Source organism: Ranitomeya variabilis, chromosome 2 (genome assembly GCF_051348905.1).
Source record: "Ranitomeya variabilis isolate aRanVar5 chromosome 2, aRanVar5.hap1, whole genome shotgun sequence".
Lineage (NCBI taxonomy): Eukaryota > Metazoa > Chordata > Amphibia > Anura > Dendrobatidae > Ranitomeya > Ranitomeya variabilis.
This window is the reverse complement of record NC_135233.1, coordinates 234386272-234399942: the sequence shown is the minus strand read 5'-3', so window position 1 is coordinate 234399942 and position 13671 is coordinate 234386272. Positions and strand designations below refer to the sequence as shown.

Here is a 13671-nt window from a genome sequence, read left to right as displayed (position 1 = left end):
CTAATAAAGGACTTTATTTTAGCTGTGTCTTTATTTACCATATAACTATAGGATTAGTAATGGATAGGTGTCTTATAGATGTTTCTCCATTACTAATCCGTGGGCTTGATGTCACCTGGCAATACAAAGGTGACATCAACCACAAATATGAACCCTACTTGCCACCGCTACAGGGCAAGTGGGAAGAGCCGGGCAAAGTGCCAGAATTGGCGCATCTAATACATGCGCCTTTTCTGGGCGGCTGCGAGCTGACATTTTTAGGCTGGGGGGGGGGGGTCAATATCCATGGCCTCTTACCAGCCTGGGAATACCAGCCCCCAAGCTGTCTGCTTTAGCAAGAGTGGTTGTCAAAAATGGGGGATGACCCCCATGCCGTTTTTTTAATTATTTAAATAATTAAAAAAAACAGCGTGGGGACCCCTCTTTTCTTGATAACTAGCCTTGCTGAAGCTGACAGCTTAGGGTTGCAGCACCCAGCTATGAGTTTTGCCTGGCTTGTTATCAATAATAGGGGTAACCACACAGATTTTTTTTTAATTATTTATTTACAGCGCAGGAGCTGCTGATGAATCCTCTCATCAGCCGCTCCTGCTCTCACTAGCAGTAGTGCCATCAGCTGCCACCAGTGACTGGAGGTAAACTGTATACCTCCGATCACAGCTGAGCGCTCGCGCTGTCTTTTGACAGTGTGGGAACCGCGGCTCTCTGACCGGCGGGGATGATTTCCCTGCCTATCAGAAGCGGTGTTTGCCGCGCTGCCATGCACCTGACAGCGTGTCAAACATTATATTGTCGGGCCCCCCATTCAAGTGAATGGGGTTTGAGCCCGCCCTGCTGGATGACAGGCTGTTTGGACGCATCATGCAGCCTTCCATCTAGATGTGGCAGAGCTGACTGTGAGGTCACATCCTGCTGTCCTTGACTTTTCTGCTGCAAGTACTCTGCAAAAAAAAGTAAACCTGCATATTTGCAGTGTTTTTTCACCATCCATTCAAGTCAATGGGTCAAAAATGCTGAAAAAACACTGAAAGAAGTAACATGCTCTATGTAAAAAAAAATGCTGCAAAGCACAAAATCCTGATGACAAAAAACCAATGTGTGTGCATGAGATTTCTGAAATCTTATAGGCTTTGCTGGTACTGTAAAAAGCAGCTGAAATTTAGCATTAAAAAAACACAGCAAAAACGCCCAGTGTGAACTTACCCTAATGCTGCCCTACATGAACATAACTACTATAATACTGCTCCTATGTACAAGAATATAACTACTATAATACTGCTCCTATGTATAAGAATATAACTACTATAATACTGCTCCTATGTATAAGAATTTAACTACTATAAAAGTGTCCCTATGTACAAGAATATAACTACTATAATACTGCCTCCTACTGTGTGTACACGAACATAAATACTATAATACTGCTCCTTTGTATAAGAATATAACTACTATAATACTGCCCCTATGTGCAAGAATATAACTACTATAATACTGCCCCTATGTACAAGAATATAACTACTATAATACTGCCCCCTATGTACAAGAATACAGGTACTATAATACTGCTCCTATGTACAAGAATATTACAACTATAATACTCCTCCTATGTACAAGAATATAACTACCATAATTCTGCTCCCTATGTACAACAATATAACTACTATAATACTGCTCCTATGTACAAGAATATATCTACTATAATACTGCTCCTATGTACAAGAGTATAACTACTATAATACTCCTCCTATGTACAAAAATATTACTACTATAATACTCCTCCTATGTACAAGAATATAAGTACTATAATACTGCTCCTATGTACAAGAATATAACTACTATAATACTGCTCCTATGTACAAGAATATAACTACTATAATACTGCCTCCTATGTACAAGAATATAACTACTATAATACTGCCCCTATGTACAAGAATATAACTACTATAATACTGCCCCATGTACAAGAATATAACTACTATAATACTGCTCCTATGTACAGGAATATAACTACTATAATACTGCCCCTATGTACAGGAATATAACTACTATAATACTGCCCCTATGTACAAGAATATAACTACTATAATACTGCCCCTATGTACAAGAATATAACTACTATAATACTGCCCCATGTACAAGAATATAACTACTATAATACTGCCCCATGTACAAGAATATAACTACTATAATACTGCCCCATGTACAAGAATATATCTACTATAATACTGCTCCTATGTACAAGAGTATAACTACTATAATACTCCTCCTATGTACAAAAATATTACTACTATAATACTCCTCCTATGTACAAGAATATAAGTACTATAATACTGCCTCCTATGTACAAGAATATAACTACTATAATACTGCCCCTATGTACAAGAATATAACTACTATAATACTGCCTCCTATGTACAAGAATATAACTACTATAATACTGCCCCTATGTACAAGAATATAACTACTATAATACTGCCCCATGTACAAGAATATAACTACTATAATACTGCTCCTATGTACAGGAATATAACTACTATAATACTGCCCCTATATACAAGAATATAACTACTATAATACTGCCCCATGTACAAGAATATAACTACTATAATACTGCTCCTATGTACAGGAATATAACTACTATAATACTGCCCCTATGTACAAGAATATAACTACCGGTACTATAATACTCCCCCATGTACAAGAATATAACTACTATAATACTGCTCCTGTGTACAGGAATATAACTACTATAATGCTGCTCCCTATGTACAAGAATACAACTACTATAATACTGCTCCTATGTACAGGAATATAACTACTATAATACTGCCCCTATGTACAAGAATATAACTACTATAATACTGCTCCTATGTACAGGAATATAACTACTATAATACTGCCCCTATGTACAAGAATATAACTACCGGTACTATAATACTCCCCCATGTACAAGAATATAACTACTATAATACTGCCCCCTATGTACGGGAATATAACTACTATAATACTGCCCCCTATGTACGGGAATATAACTACTATAATACTGCTCCCTATGTACAAGAACATAACTACTATAATACTGCTCCTATGTATAAGAATATAACTACTATAATACTGCTCCCTATGTACAAGAATATAACTACTATAATACTGCTCCCTATGTACAGGAATATAACTACTATAATACTGCTCCCTATGTACAAGAATATAACTACTATAATACTGCTCCCTATGTACAGGAATATAACTACTATAATACTGCTCCTATGTACAAGAATATAACTACTATAATACTGCCCCTATGTACAAGAATATAACTACTATAATACTGCCCCATGTACAAGAATATAACTACTATAATACTGCTCCTATGTACAGGAATATAACTACTATAATACTGCCCCTATATACAAGAATATAACTACTATAATACTGCCCCATGTACAAGAATATAACTACTATAATACTGCTCCTATGTACAGGAATATAACTACTATAATACTGCCCCTATGTACAAGAATATAACTACCGGTACTATAATACTCCCCCATGTACAAGAATATAACTACTATAATACTGCTCCTATGTACAGGAATATAACTACTATAATGCTGCTCCCTATGTACAAGAATATAACTACTATAATACTGCTCTTATGTACAGGAATATAACTACTATAATACTGCCCCTATGTACAAGAATATAACTACTATAATACTGCCCCATGTACAAGAATATAACTACTATAATACTGCTCCTATGTACAGGAATATAACTACTATAATACTGCCCCTATGTACAAGAATATAACTACCGGTACTATAATACTCCCCCATGTACAAGAATATATTTACTATAATACTGCCCCCTATGTACGGGAATATAACTACTATAATACTGCCCCCTATGTATGGGAATATAACTACTATAATACTGCTCCCTATGTACAAGAACATAACTACTATAATACTGCTCCTATGTATAAGAATATAACTACTATAATACTGCTCCCTATGTACAAGAATATAACTACTATAATACTGCTCCCTATGTACAGGAATATAACTACTATAATACTGCTCCCTATGTACAAGAATATAACTACTATAATACTGCTCCCTATGTACAGGAATATAACTACTATAATACTGCTCCTATGTACAGGAATATACCTGCTATAATACTGCCCCTATGTACAAGAATATAACTACTATAATACTGTCCCCTATGTACGGAAATATAACTACTATAATACTGCTCCTATGTACAGGAATATAACTATTATAATACTGCTCCTATGTACAGGAATATACCTGCTATATATACTATATATACTGCTCTTTTTAGTACAGACAGTTGTATTTCCCGGTTCATCATGTTTTCTGATGTATGATGGAATAATACCAGATTTTTGTACAAAAAATCCTATAAACATTTATTAATCATAGTCCGTTATATGTGTATAGCAATACAGATTCTGTGACGTCAGCATTGGTGGGTACAGAATGAAGCTCACTGATGGTGGAGGACACAGCACTCCTGGGCTCTGTTCCCTGGGCCTCCGCTGTGATCTGTGAGCTGCAGAGATGTCAGGTGTTGTTTCTGGGGTCAGCAGTGGTACATGGTGCCCCGGCACCCCACAGATCATTGCGCTTTGCTTCTGTTGCTGGCGGTGGTGGTGGCGTAGATACGAGACTTCAGGCTGCTCCAGGTGCACAGATCTTTGCTCTGGATGATGCAGGCCAGGTTCACAGCCTGGTGATTGGCGTATGGAGATTTTCTGCTCATCAGGGGGTCGGTCCAGAGACACTGCAGGCCGCTGTCCACCTCACAGGGCATGGTGAAGCACTGCTTAATCTGGAATGTAACACAGTGTTATTAAGCCCCCGTCTCACTAAGCGAGATCGCTAGCGAGATCGCTGCTGAGTCACAAGTTTTGTGACGCAACCTCGAACTCCGTAGCGATCTCGCTATGTGTGACACGTAGCAGCGACCAGGCCCCTGCTGTGAGATCGCTGGTCGTGTCGGAATGGCCTGGACCTTTTTTTGATCGTTGAGGTCCCGCTGGGTAGCACACATCGCTGTGTTTGACACCTTACCAACGACCTCGTTGACGACTCAGACACTGAATCGTCATAATAGCTCCCATGTGACATCGTTGTACAGGTCGCTACAGGTCGCTGGTGAGATGTCAAACAGTGAGATCGCAGCTGCGATCGTTGGGATCTCACTGTTTGACATCTCACCAGCGACCATATAGCGACGCAGCAACAATCCCTGACAGGTCGTATCGTTGTCGGGATCGCTTTAGCGTCGCTTAGTGAGACGGGGCCTTTAGATAGGATTGCAGTGGGGAAAGTATTTTGTGATTGTGTTGGGCTAGTGCCTATTGACAGCAGGCAATCTGAGCAAGCAAAGCTGAAGTGTAAAGCATGGGGACACAGGAGCAAACTAAGCTGTAGCTACTGTAGTATAAAGTATGGAGAAAGGATAAATCTGCGACCTGTGGATCGGATGAGTCAGGAGGTGGATTTCCGGTACACGATGCTGGAGACATTGATCATTGCTCTGCCCAAGTAGAGCGTAGCTGCAGTGTAAACTATGGGGAAAGCCTGAAGCTGCAGCCTGAGTATCTGATAGGACAGGAGGTGGATTCCTGACCATCTCAGACTCCAGTAGACAGTGGAGCCACTGATGAGAGCTGTCTGTGCAATAATGGAGCAGTGTAAAGTAAGGGGGAAGGATAAAGCAGAAGCCTGGCAGTACAGCGAGTTGGCATGTAATCCGCCTCCCAGTGTGTAGATGGTGGCACTCACCTGGCAGTCACAGTGCTTGGCATACACCTGCAGGAATCCCCTCTTCTGGCCCATAGGCAGGGCGGCCCATGGTGCCACAAAGCTACAGGAGGTGATGTACACCTTATTGTCCACCAGGGTCCCTGCCCAGAGAAGCAACAGAAGGTTAGTGATGAGGACTCTGAGAATAGCTGGGGAGGGATGATGGGGGTTGTTGTCCTACATAGTAGGTTTGTAGATATTGGGGGTTATTCTATATGAGTGATGGGTGCAGGTGACTTTTATAGCAGGAGGTTGGACTGGTATGGACAGTAGGGGGCAGCGTACTGATGACACTGACCGGCAACCAGGAACTCCTCGCTCTTGTTCCCGGAGGGATGTTGGTAGCCGCACCTACTCTCTATCTTGGGGCTGTACACAAACTGGATGTCGTCGACGTCTTTAGGAGCCTTGAATATCTGATGATAAAGAATATATATAACTTCTCAGTACAGCGCATAGTGCGGGTGTGCCACGTCTGATACATGTGCCGCCATCTTTAGCTCCCTGGACCTCCATCTCTGACCTTAGTGCAGCACATCACTGGTTAACTTGCAAGGGGGAGTGAGAGGGTCTTACCTTGATGGCTTTCACCTTGTACTCCTTCCATTGTTCTCGTTCCACACTGTCTCTCTGCTCAATGAATTTTGCCCGGAAAACTGCAGGTATATAATGGCAGGGTCAGACAATGCTGTAATGTGAGATAAAGTTAAATCCATTGTGGTACTATAACTCCCAGCATATAGCACAAAGCTGACAGAGTCTGCTGGGATTTCCAGTTTCATAACAGGTCATGGACCATGCAATGTTCACCTGCAAAAGTGTCACACTGTTAGGCCGGAGAGACTCACTGGTGCGAGATACGGCCGAGTCTCGCTGGTTAAAAGCAAGCTGTGGCACCGGCACTCCGGAGCGGAGCGTGCAGCTACATGTATTGCTGTGCAGCTGCACGCTCCGCTCCGGAGTGCCGATGCCACAGCTTGCTTTTAACCAGCGAGACTCGGCCGTATCTCGCACCAGTGTGTCTCCGGCCTTACCATGAGAAACTGCTCATCTCGTAGGCGGATAATACTGCCATTCATCTGCATTGTGGCCTGGGCTTCTGTAACGTGTACTCACAATATAGACGGAAGGGTGAGGGGTGCGGATCAACCATGTCCGAGAGCTGCACTCACTATTCTGCTGGTGCAGTCACTGTGTACATATATTACATTACTGATCCTGAGTTACATCCTGTATTATACCCCAGAGCTGCACTCACTATTCTGCTGGTGCAGTCACTGTGTTCATACATTACATTACTAATCCTGTACTGATCCTGAGTTACATCCTGTATTATACCCCAGAGCTGCACTCACTATTCTGCTGGTGCAGTCACTGTGTTCATACATTACATTACTGATCCTGTACTGATCTGATTCCTGAGTTACATACTGTATTATACCCCAGAGCTGCACTCACTATTCTGCTGGTGCAGTCACTGTGTACACACATTACATTACTAATCCTGTACTGATCCTGAGTTACATCCTGTATGATACCTCAGAGCTGCACTCACTATTCTGCTGGTGCAGTCACTGTGCACTTACATTACATTACTGATCCTGAGTTACAGCCTGTATTATACTCCAGAGCAGCACTCGCTATTCTGCTGGTGCAGTCACTGTGTACATACATTACATTACTGATCCTGAGTTACATCCTGTATTATACTCCAGAGCTGCACTCACTATTCTGCTGGTGCAGTCACTGTGTACATACATTACATTACTGATCCGGAGTTACATCCTGTATTATACCCCAGAGCTGCACTCACTATTCTGCTGGTGCAGTCACTGTGTACATACATTACATTACTGATCCTGAGTTACATCCTGTATTATACCCCAGAGCTGCACTCACTATTCTGCTGGTGCAGTCACTGTGTACATACATTACATTACTGATCCTGAGTTACATCCTGTATTATACCCCAGAGCTGCGCTCACTAATCTGCTGGAGCAGTCACTGTGTACATTATTTTCGGCTTGGGGGGCGCTGTGTGTGGGCAGACTGAGCCGTTGCCAGGACCCTGTGATGTGGTATCACTATGTCTCCAGACTTCTCTCGGAGGTGTGAATGAGCGGCCCTGTTCCCCCTGTCCACACCCAGTGTCAGTACACAGAATCCTTCTCCCTCTCAGAGACCCCTTTGTGCAGAACGTCTCATGTCCTTACCCACAGGTGAGTCACAGTAGACAGACTGGGGGTGGCGGGGGCCACATGTACAGGACCAGGCATCTTTGCTCAGGCACCCCAAAATCACCAGCGCCACCAGGGATAACATTGTGCAATCTGGAGACTGTAGATATCTGTAGAAATAGGACGCGATGCATTAATACATGTAGACAGCTGGCAGAGGATGGGCAGGTTGTGGGCAGAGGGCGGGCAGGGGGCTGCACGGAGAAGACTGGAAATGTGCTGAGGATTTTGCAGGAAAGCAGATAAATGTTGGTCTGTGCAGTTTGGGAAGGAAATGGGTTGACGCCTTGACGTGCTGGAGCTGCATGTTATACTATTTTCGGTTCTGGCAGCAGAGGGGTTATGTTTTGTCATTGAGATAAACATAGGGGGATTGAAGGAATGAGGGGCTGCGCAGAGTTCTGGCAGACGATGAGTTAAGTACTTTTGCAGGGTCCAGTTTCATAATGGGTATATTTGTCTTGCAGGCTTTTGGCGTAGTTATGGGTGCAGGGCTGTTGTTGATGATGTGCATGGCGGTGGTAGATGATGGAGCGAGTGGCAAACTTCTAGGACTACGGGCCACCTTGCTCGTGGGCTGCGCAAAGCTGCGGACTAAGAGGCAGCAGATGATGGGCTAAGTCACTGCTCAGGGGCCTGGCTGGTAATGGCTGATGCTACTCTGCAGGGTTAATGAGGGCTTCAGTGGCACTTTGCAGCCCCAATTGTCAAAGTTGGGAAGATAAGGGGTTAGTCACTGGCTGTTCAGAGTCCCAGAGTGGAAAGGGCAGTGAGGATGGGTGCGATGATGGGCAGAGTGCTGAAGGCGATGATGGGCAGAGTGCTGAAAGCAGCCACTTACCGGGTCTCAGAGTTGTCAGCGGGGTCTGAAGCTCAGCTCTGCATCTCTCTCCATTCCACCTCTGGAATTTAAAGCGTCCCCGTCCCCCTCCCTCCCGCAATACGATTGGCCAAGAGCCCAGCACCAGACGCCTTCCCCATTAGTCAGAGATTTCAAAACAGGAAAAGATCATTCGGGGAGCTGGGAAATTATTCTGGTGACCTGGGCCTGGCACTCCTGGATTAGGGTGACCAGATCGGCTGCTCAGCAGTAGTTTTGGGGTACACTTTAGTCTGGGGCAGAGTGTGGCGTTCACTCACTTGCACATACCATGTCAGGCTGCCTCGGTAATATGTAGTTCTGCTCTGCACAGTGATCACATCATGCTTGGTTTACGGCAGCAGTGGAAACATTTAAGGGGTCCTGTATATGGGGGGGATCTGCTGGGAAAAACGCCCCATTGTCTAATGCATGTTCAGCGATGGAGATCTAGGCTTCGGTGGCTCCATGAGACGCACGTATAATGTGATAACGGCCACGGCAATCTTAGATGTGGGCTTTAAACCTTTTAAGCTGGGAACCTTTCCACTTTGGGTTGGTGGGCCTGATAATGAGACAAGACAAGTGCCCACCAGACTCAACTGGGTTGGGGTTGGACCAAGAAAAATCGATCTCTCCTTGCCAAATGGAGGCCCCCATGGACATGTCACATCGTAGACTGTTCCCACTGAAATCTGCTGGGTCTGCAGAACTCTAATGTCTACGTCCAAACTAACGCATGAAGGGCAATGAGCAGTCAGAAACATCCTCTCATCCTGGACATGGTAAGAGAAGCTCCATGGAGAAGACCGTTCTGGTGGGAGGAGTAGAGGAGGATAAGCAGCTACAAGATTAGTGGTGACAGTGACAATGAAGCCCACGTTAAAGGGGATGTCTCCTCTCCAGTGGTAAAAGAAGCTCCATGGACAAGACCATTCTGGTTGGCGGAGTAGAGGAGGATAAGCAGCTACAAGATGGGTGGTGACAGTGACCATGAAGACCACATTAAAGGGGATGTCTCATCCCGTACATCTTTGGCAGATAGCCATAGGATATGCCATGAGATTCCACCACTGAGACCCGCTACTGTCATGAGAAGAGGTCTTGTCCCAGGAATGGAGATGTAGCCACGGAGGTGCAATGCTCTGCATTCACTTGTAGGAGAGTTCTGGAAATGATTAGAACTAAGATGGATAAGTGACTGGGGGGAGATACACATGCACAGCTATGTCTCCATTTTTAGCAGCAAGGAATCTTCTGAGAACGTGGCCCTATTGCACAACACGAGGTATAACGAGATGGCTGAGCATCCCCTGATTTCGCTATTCAGCTTTGTATGAATATAATCTCCAGAAATCCAATACAAAGTCATACGAGAAAGCCACGCATGCACAGACGTCTCTCGATTTCTTGGCAGCTGGTTCCCTGCATATCTGGAGAACGTTGTGCCCTGGCGGAGCATGCGTGAATCTCTGTTACCTTGTATGGGAGTTCTGGCAACTTTCATAACGCCAAAACTATTGAAAGGAGAGGGCCGCACAAGAGCAGCTGCTTTTACATTCCCAGCAGTAGGGGATCCACATCTATTGGAGACGTACAAGATGGGACTATGCCTTTAAGAACCTTGCAAACTCGGCAGAAGATTGCACGTCTGAGGAAGACACCACACGAGGTCCATGCCAGTTGTGGACAATTAGTATGAAGACTCACTATTACCCACAAGTAGCTGTACCTATAGGGGGTGCTGAGGTGGTGCTTGCCTCCGTAGCCTGGTGCCTTGGCCCCAATGACACCAGTACTATAAGTGGCAGATGCAGGGGCCCTCTTAGAGCTGAAGCCATTAGGACTTCATATTTGAATTGCAAATCCCCTATTGTGTGAAAGCCTTATGGTCTTAATGTACGACATCTGTCAGTGCGCGGACCCCTGGCTCCTCTCCAACTGGTGAAAAACCAGGACTGCTTTCCTCCATCCTCTGAGTCAGAAAATGTGTCAACGCGGCTCAGCGGGGACCAAACTATAGCCATAAAAAACAGATCTGTGGGATGATTGGACATGCCCCATCCTTCTCTACATTTGCAGTCGGGTGGCTGTCCAGGACTAATGGTGACCTATGCGCAGGATGAGTTGGGGTCCGACACCTGTCAGCCCCACGATCAGTTGTAGGCAGGTTCGGCAGTGCACAACTCTGTACTCCGCGTACTGCCCATTCTCGGGTGCATTGACGTGAGTGTGAGCTGATGTTCTGTGACAGGTATCGGACCCCCACTGATCTGATATCGGTGTAAGGAGAGATCACTGATATCGTCCTGGACATCGCATGGTCGGCTGGATCCACTGAGACCGGCACAGTCCAATTAACAAATTTCCATGTTATCCCTGCCGCCGGTTTATGTCATGTACAATCAGTAAAATCCAGTTTACAGTAAGAGTGCTGGTTTATTTTTGCTGAGGTCATATGTGGAAGGAGAAAGTGAAATGTTCACGGCAAGTGCACGGCCCGGTGACGTCCGCGGCATTCTTACCAGCAGTGAAGAGCCCGCCGTCATTTCCTGGGGTTTCCCCTCACTATCTGCTGTCTCTGTCCTGTGTGTATCTGCCGCTCACTGCTGATAAACGCCTCCGTGCTTCTGGCACACACCCAGCGCTCGCACAGATGCTCTCTGTCTGGACTTCACGTGTTTTCCTACCGCCCGCCAAGGCACATAATGCACAAGTGCTTGTATTCAGCCAGTACGGTGGCCAGGCCATCACCCAGCTTTCCCAGAAGAGACAGGACGGGGGACGTAAACCACAACACGCTAACCAAACAATTGGACGCGACTTTTCCATACAACCCTTCCCAGGACCTCTACTTTCCATTTTTCCATTGTGTAGACCGCAGAACTATGATCCCCCAATCCCCACTCCACCTCCTCGAGACCACGTCTGCTAAAAATAAAATACCAGGTAATGAAATAATTATAGTCGGCGGGCAGGAAGCGGCTGTGCGTGGGTTGTAACCCCACCATTTCTGACCGCAGACCCTCTGGGCTTCTGTAATCCGAATCAAAGAAAAGTGAGGTGACTGCAGCCCGACGGCAATATCTGCGACCACTCTCTGGGGCGAGGGGGGAAAGTGTTTACATAGCGTAAGGCTGGAAGCTTTCTGCCGGCAGCCTGACACTGAGTACACACGTCATTGTTAGTGTTGCATCACCGAAGCGGTCAATCTCCGTCAGGACATTAGAGCAGGAGGATCTCCATTATCCCAAGGATTAGGTCAGGTTTGAGGAATTTAGGTGAAAGTCACGGACAGACGAGGGAAAGGAGAAGCTATGGACGCGACGTCACCGGAGAAATCTATAGGTGGTAACCGGAAGACTGGCTTTGAAATGTATATCCCCTGACTCATCCCTCTTGAGAAGTAAGACATACTACACCAAGAAAATACTGACAACTGATGACTTCATTGGTCTATATGTGCAGTCCATGGAGGATCACCTGCGATCACTTGATCAGCCCTGTCATGGAAAAAAATGAAAATACTTTAGCTGTCTGTCAAATACTTCGGCAATTACTGTTCTTTCCAACCCCATTCCAGGCACACACATAGCTCTTTTGGCCAAGCATTCATATGTTTCTCGTAGGGACAGGGAAGTAGGCCACTATTACTCCTCTAGTGGTGGTTCATGCCTCCTGTTGAAATCCAACTTGCCCAATTCTTTCTCCCCAACATCTACTGTTTGTTAAGAGTCAGCAAAATCCCATAAGATAGTCGACCTGTCCCGCCATGGGTACGGCCGACAGTCCTATAATGTGTGTGGCTATATTAAAGAGAAACTGTCCGCTTTTTTGTGCCAAATGTATTAAATGTTTGTATTCCCCAGGAAATAACAATTCTGAAGCTTTTCTTGACCAATACTCTATTACTCTGTTATTCCTCTTGTAAATATATGAATAAATTGACAGCTGGGTGCGATTCCCCACACACTGCCACTATCAGCTCTGACTAGATAACTACACATAGTGTAGGGACTCATTTTTTTTCAGGAGGAATAACAGAGGAATGGCACAACGCTGAGTTGCAAGAAAGGACACTCATGAAGAATGCAAGTATTTACTTAAAGAGGACATGTCTATTTAAGTATACCATGAAATGTCCAGACCTGGGATGACAGGTGCAAGAGCAGAGCGCCACTCAGCTGGAAGGGACTAACTTGCTGACTTTTTCCAGGGGCGGCCAGTTGAACTGTGAAAGCAGCTGTTATTGTGAGTGTAGTGGTGGCATTGTGTCATCCAAAACTGGCGGCATCTCAGTGACTAGGACACTGTACCGGCACAGCAGCAGAGTGATAAAGGAGGACACTAGCCTTAGATAAATGCATGTTGACCATCTAATAGGACTGTTGGCGGAGATGGGCATGTCAGATATCAGTAAGTCCAATCCTTTTGTTTTCAAGGGAGATAAGCTGCCACCAGAGCTGACCAGTAGCCACCTACACCCCTACATCTATAAAGGACTTACGCACGCTCAGCCAAGCAGAGCATCCATGTGTATAGCAGTAGTTGTCTGAAGCTGTATTGCCCCCTTAAGACTTGCCGCTAATAGTTGTCACCTGTATGTATGTTTCTGCTTCTGAACTAGTCCTCAGATAGAGAACCCTACATGTACCCTGACGTGGCTGATAACAGAAAACAATAGATACTAAATGCACAGCAAATGACCTTCCATGAGCTATGTGTTTTTCGCTTTTGT

General features: G+C 44.9%; 2 protein-coding genes across 5 annotated transcripts in view; one reads left to right on the top strand and one right to left on the bottom strand.

The window, feature by feature from the left end:
• The window catches only part of SYN1 (synapsin I), a 93578-nt gene that overhangs the window by 65575 nt on the left and 14332 nt on the right, over window positions 1-13671 (top strand). The window lies entirely within an intron of this gene.
• TIMP1 (TIMP metallopeptidase inhibitor 1) lies at window positions 4409-9050 on the bottom strand. The gene is made up of 6 exons (XM_077284020.1): window positions 8916-9050; window positions 8051-8184; window positions 6414-6493; window positions 6136-6253; window positions 5817-5938; window positions 4409-4857 (listed from the first exon to the last, which is right to left on the bottom strand). The coding sequence occupies exons 2-6, from the start codon at window positions 8157-8159 to the stop codon at window positions 4645-4647; spliced, it is 642 nt and encodes a 213-aa protein (XP_077140135.1). The 5' UTR covers window positions 8160-8184; window positions 8916-9050; the 3' UTR covers window positions 4409-4644.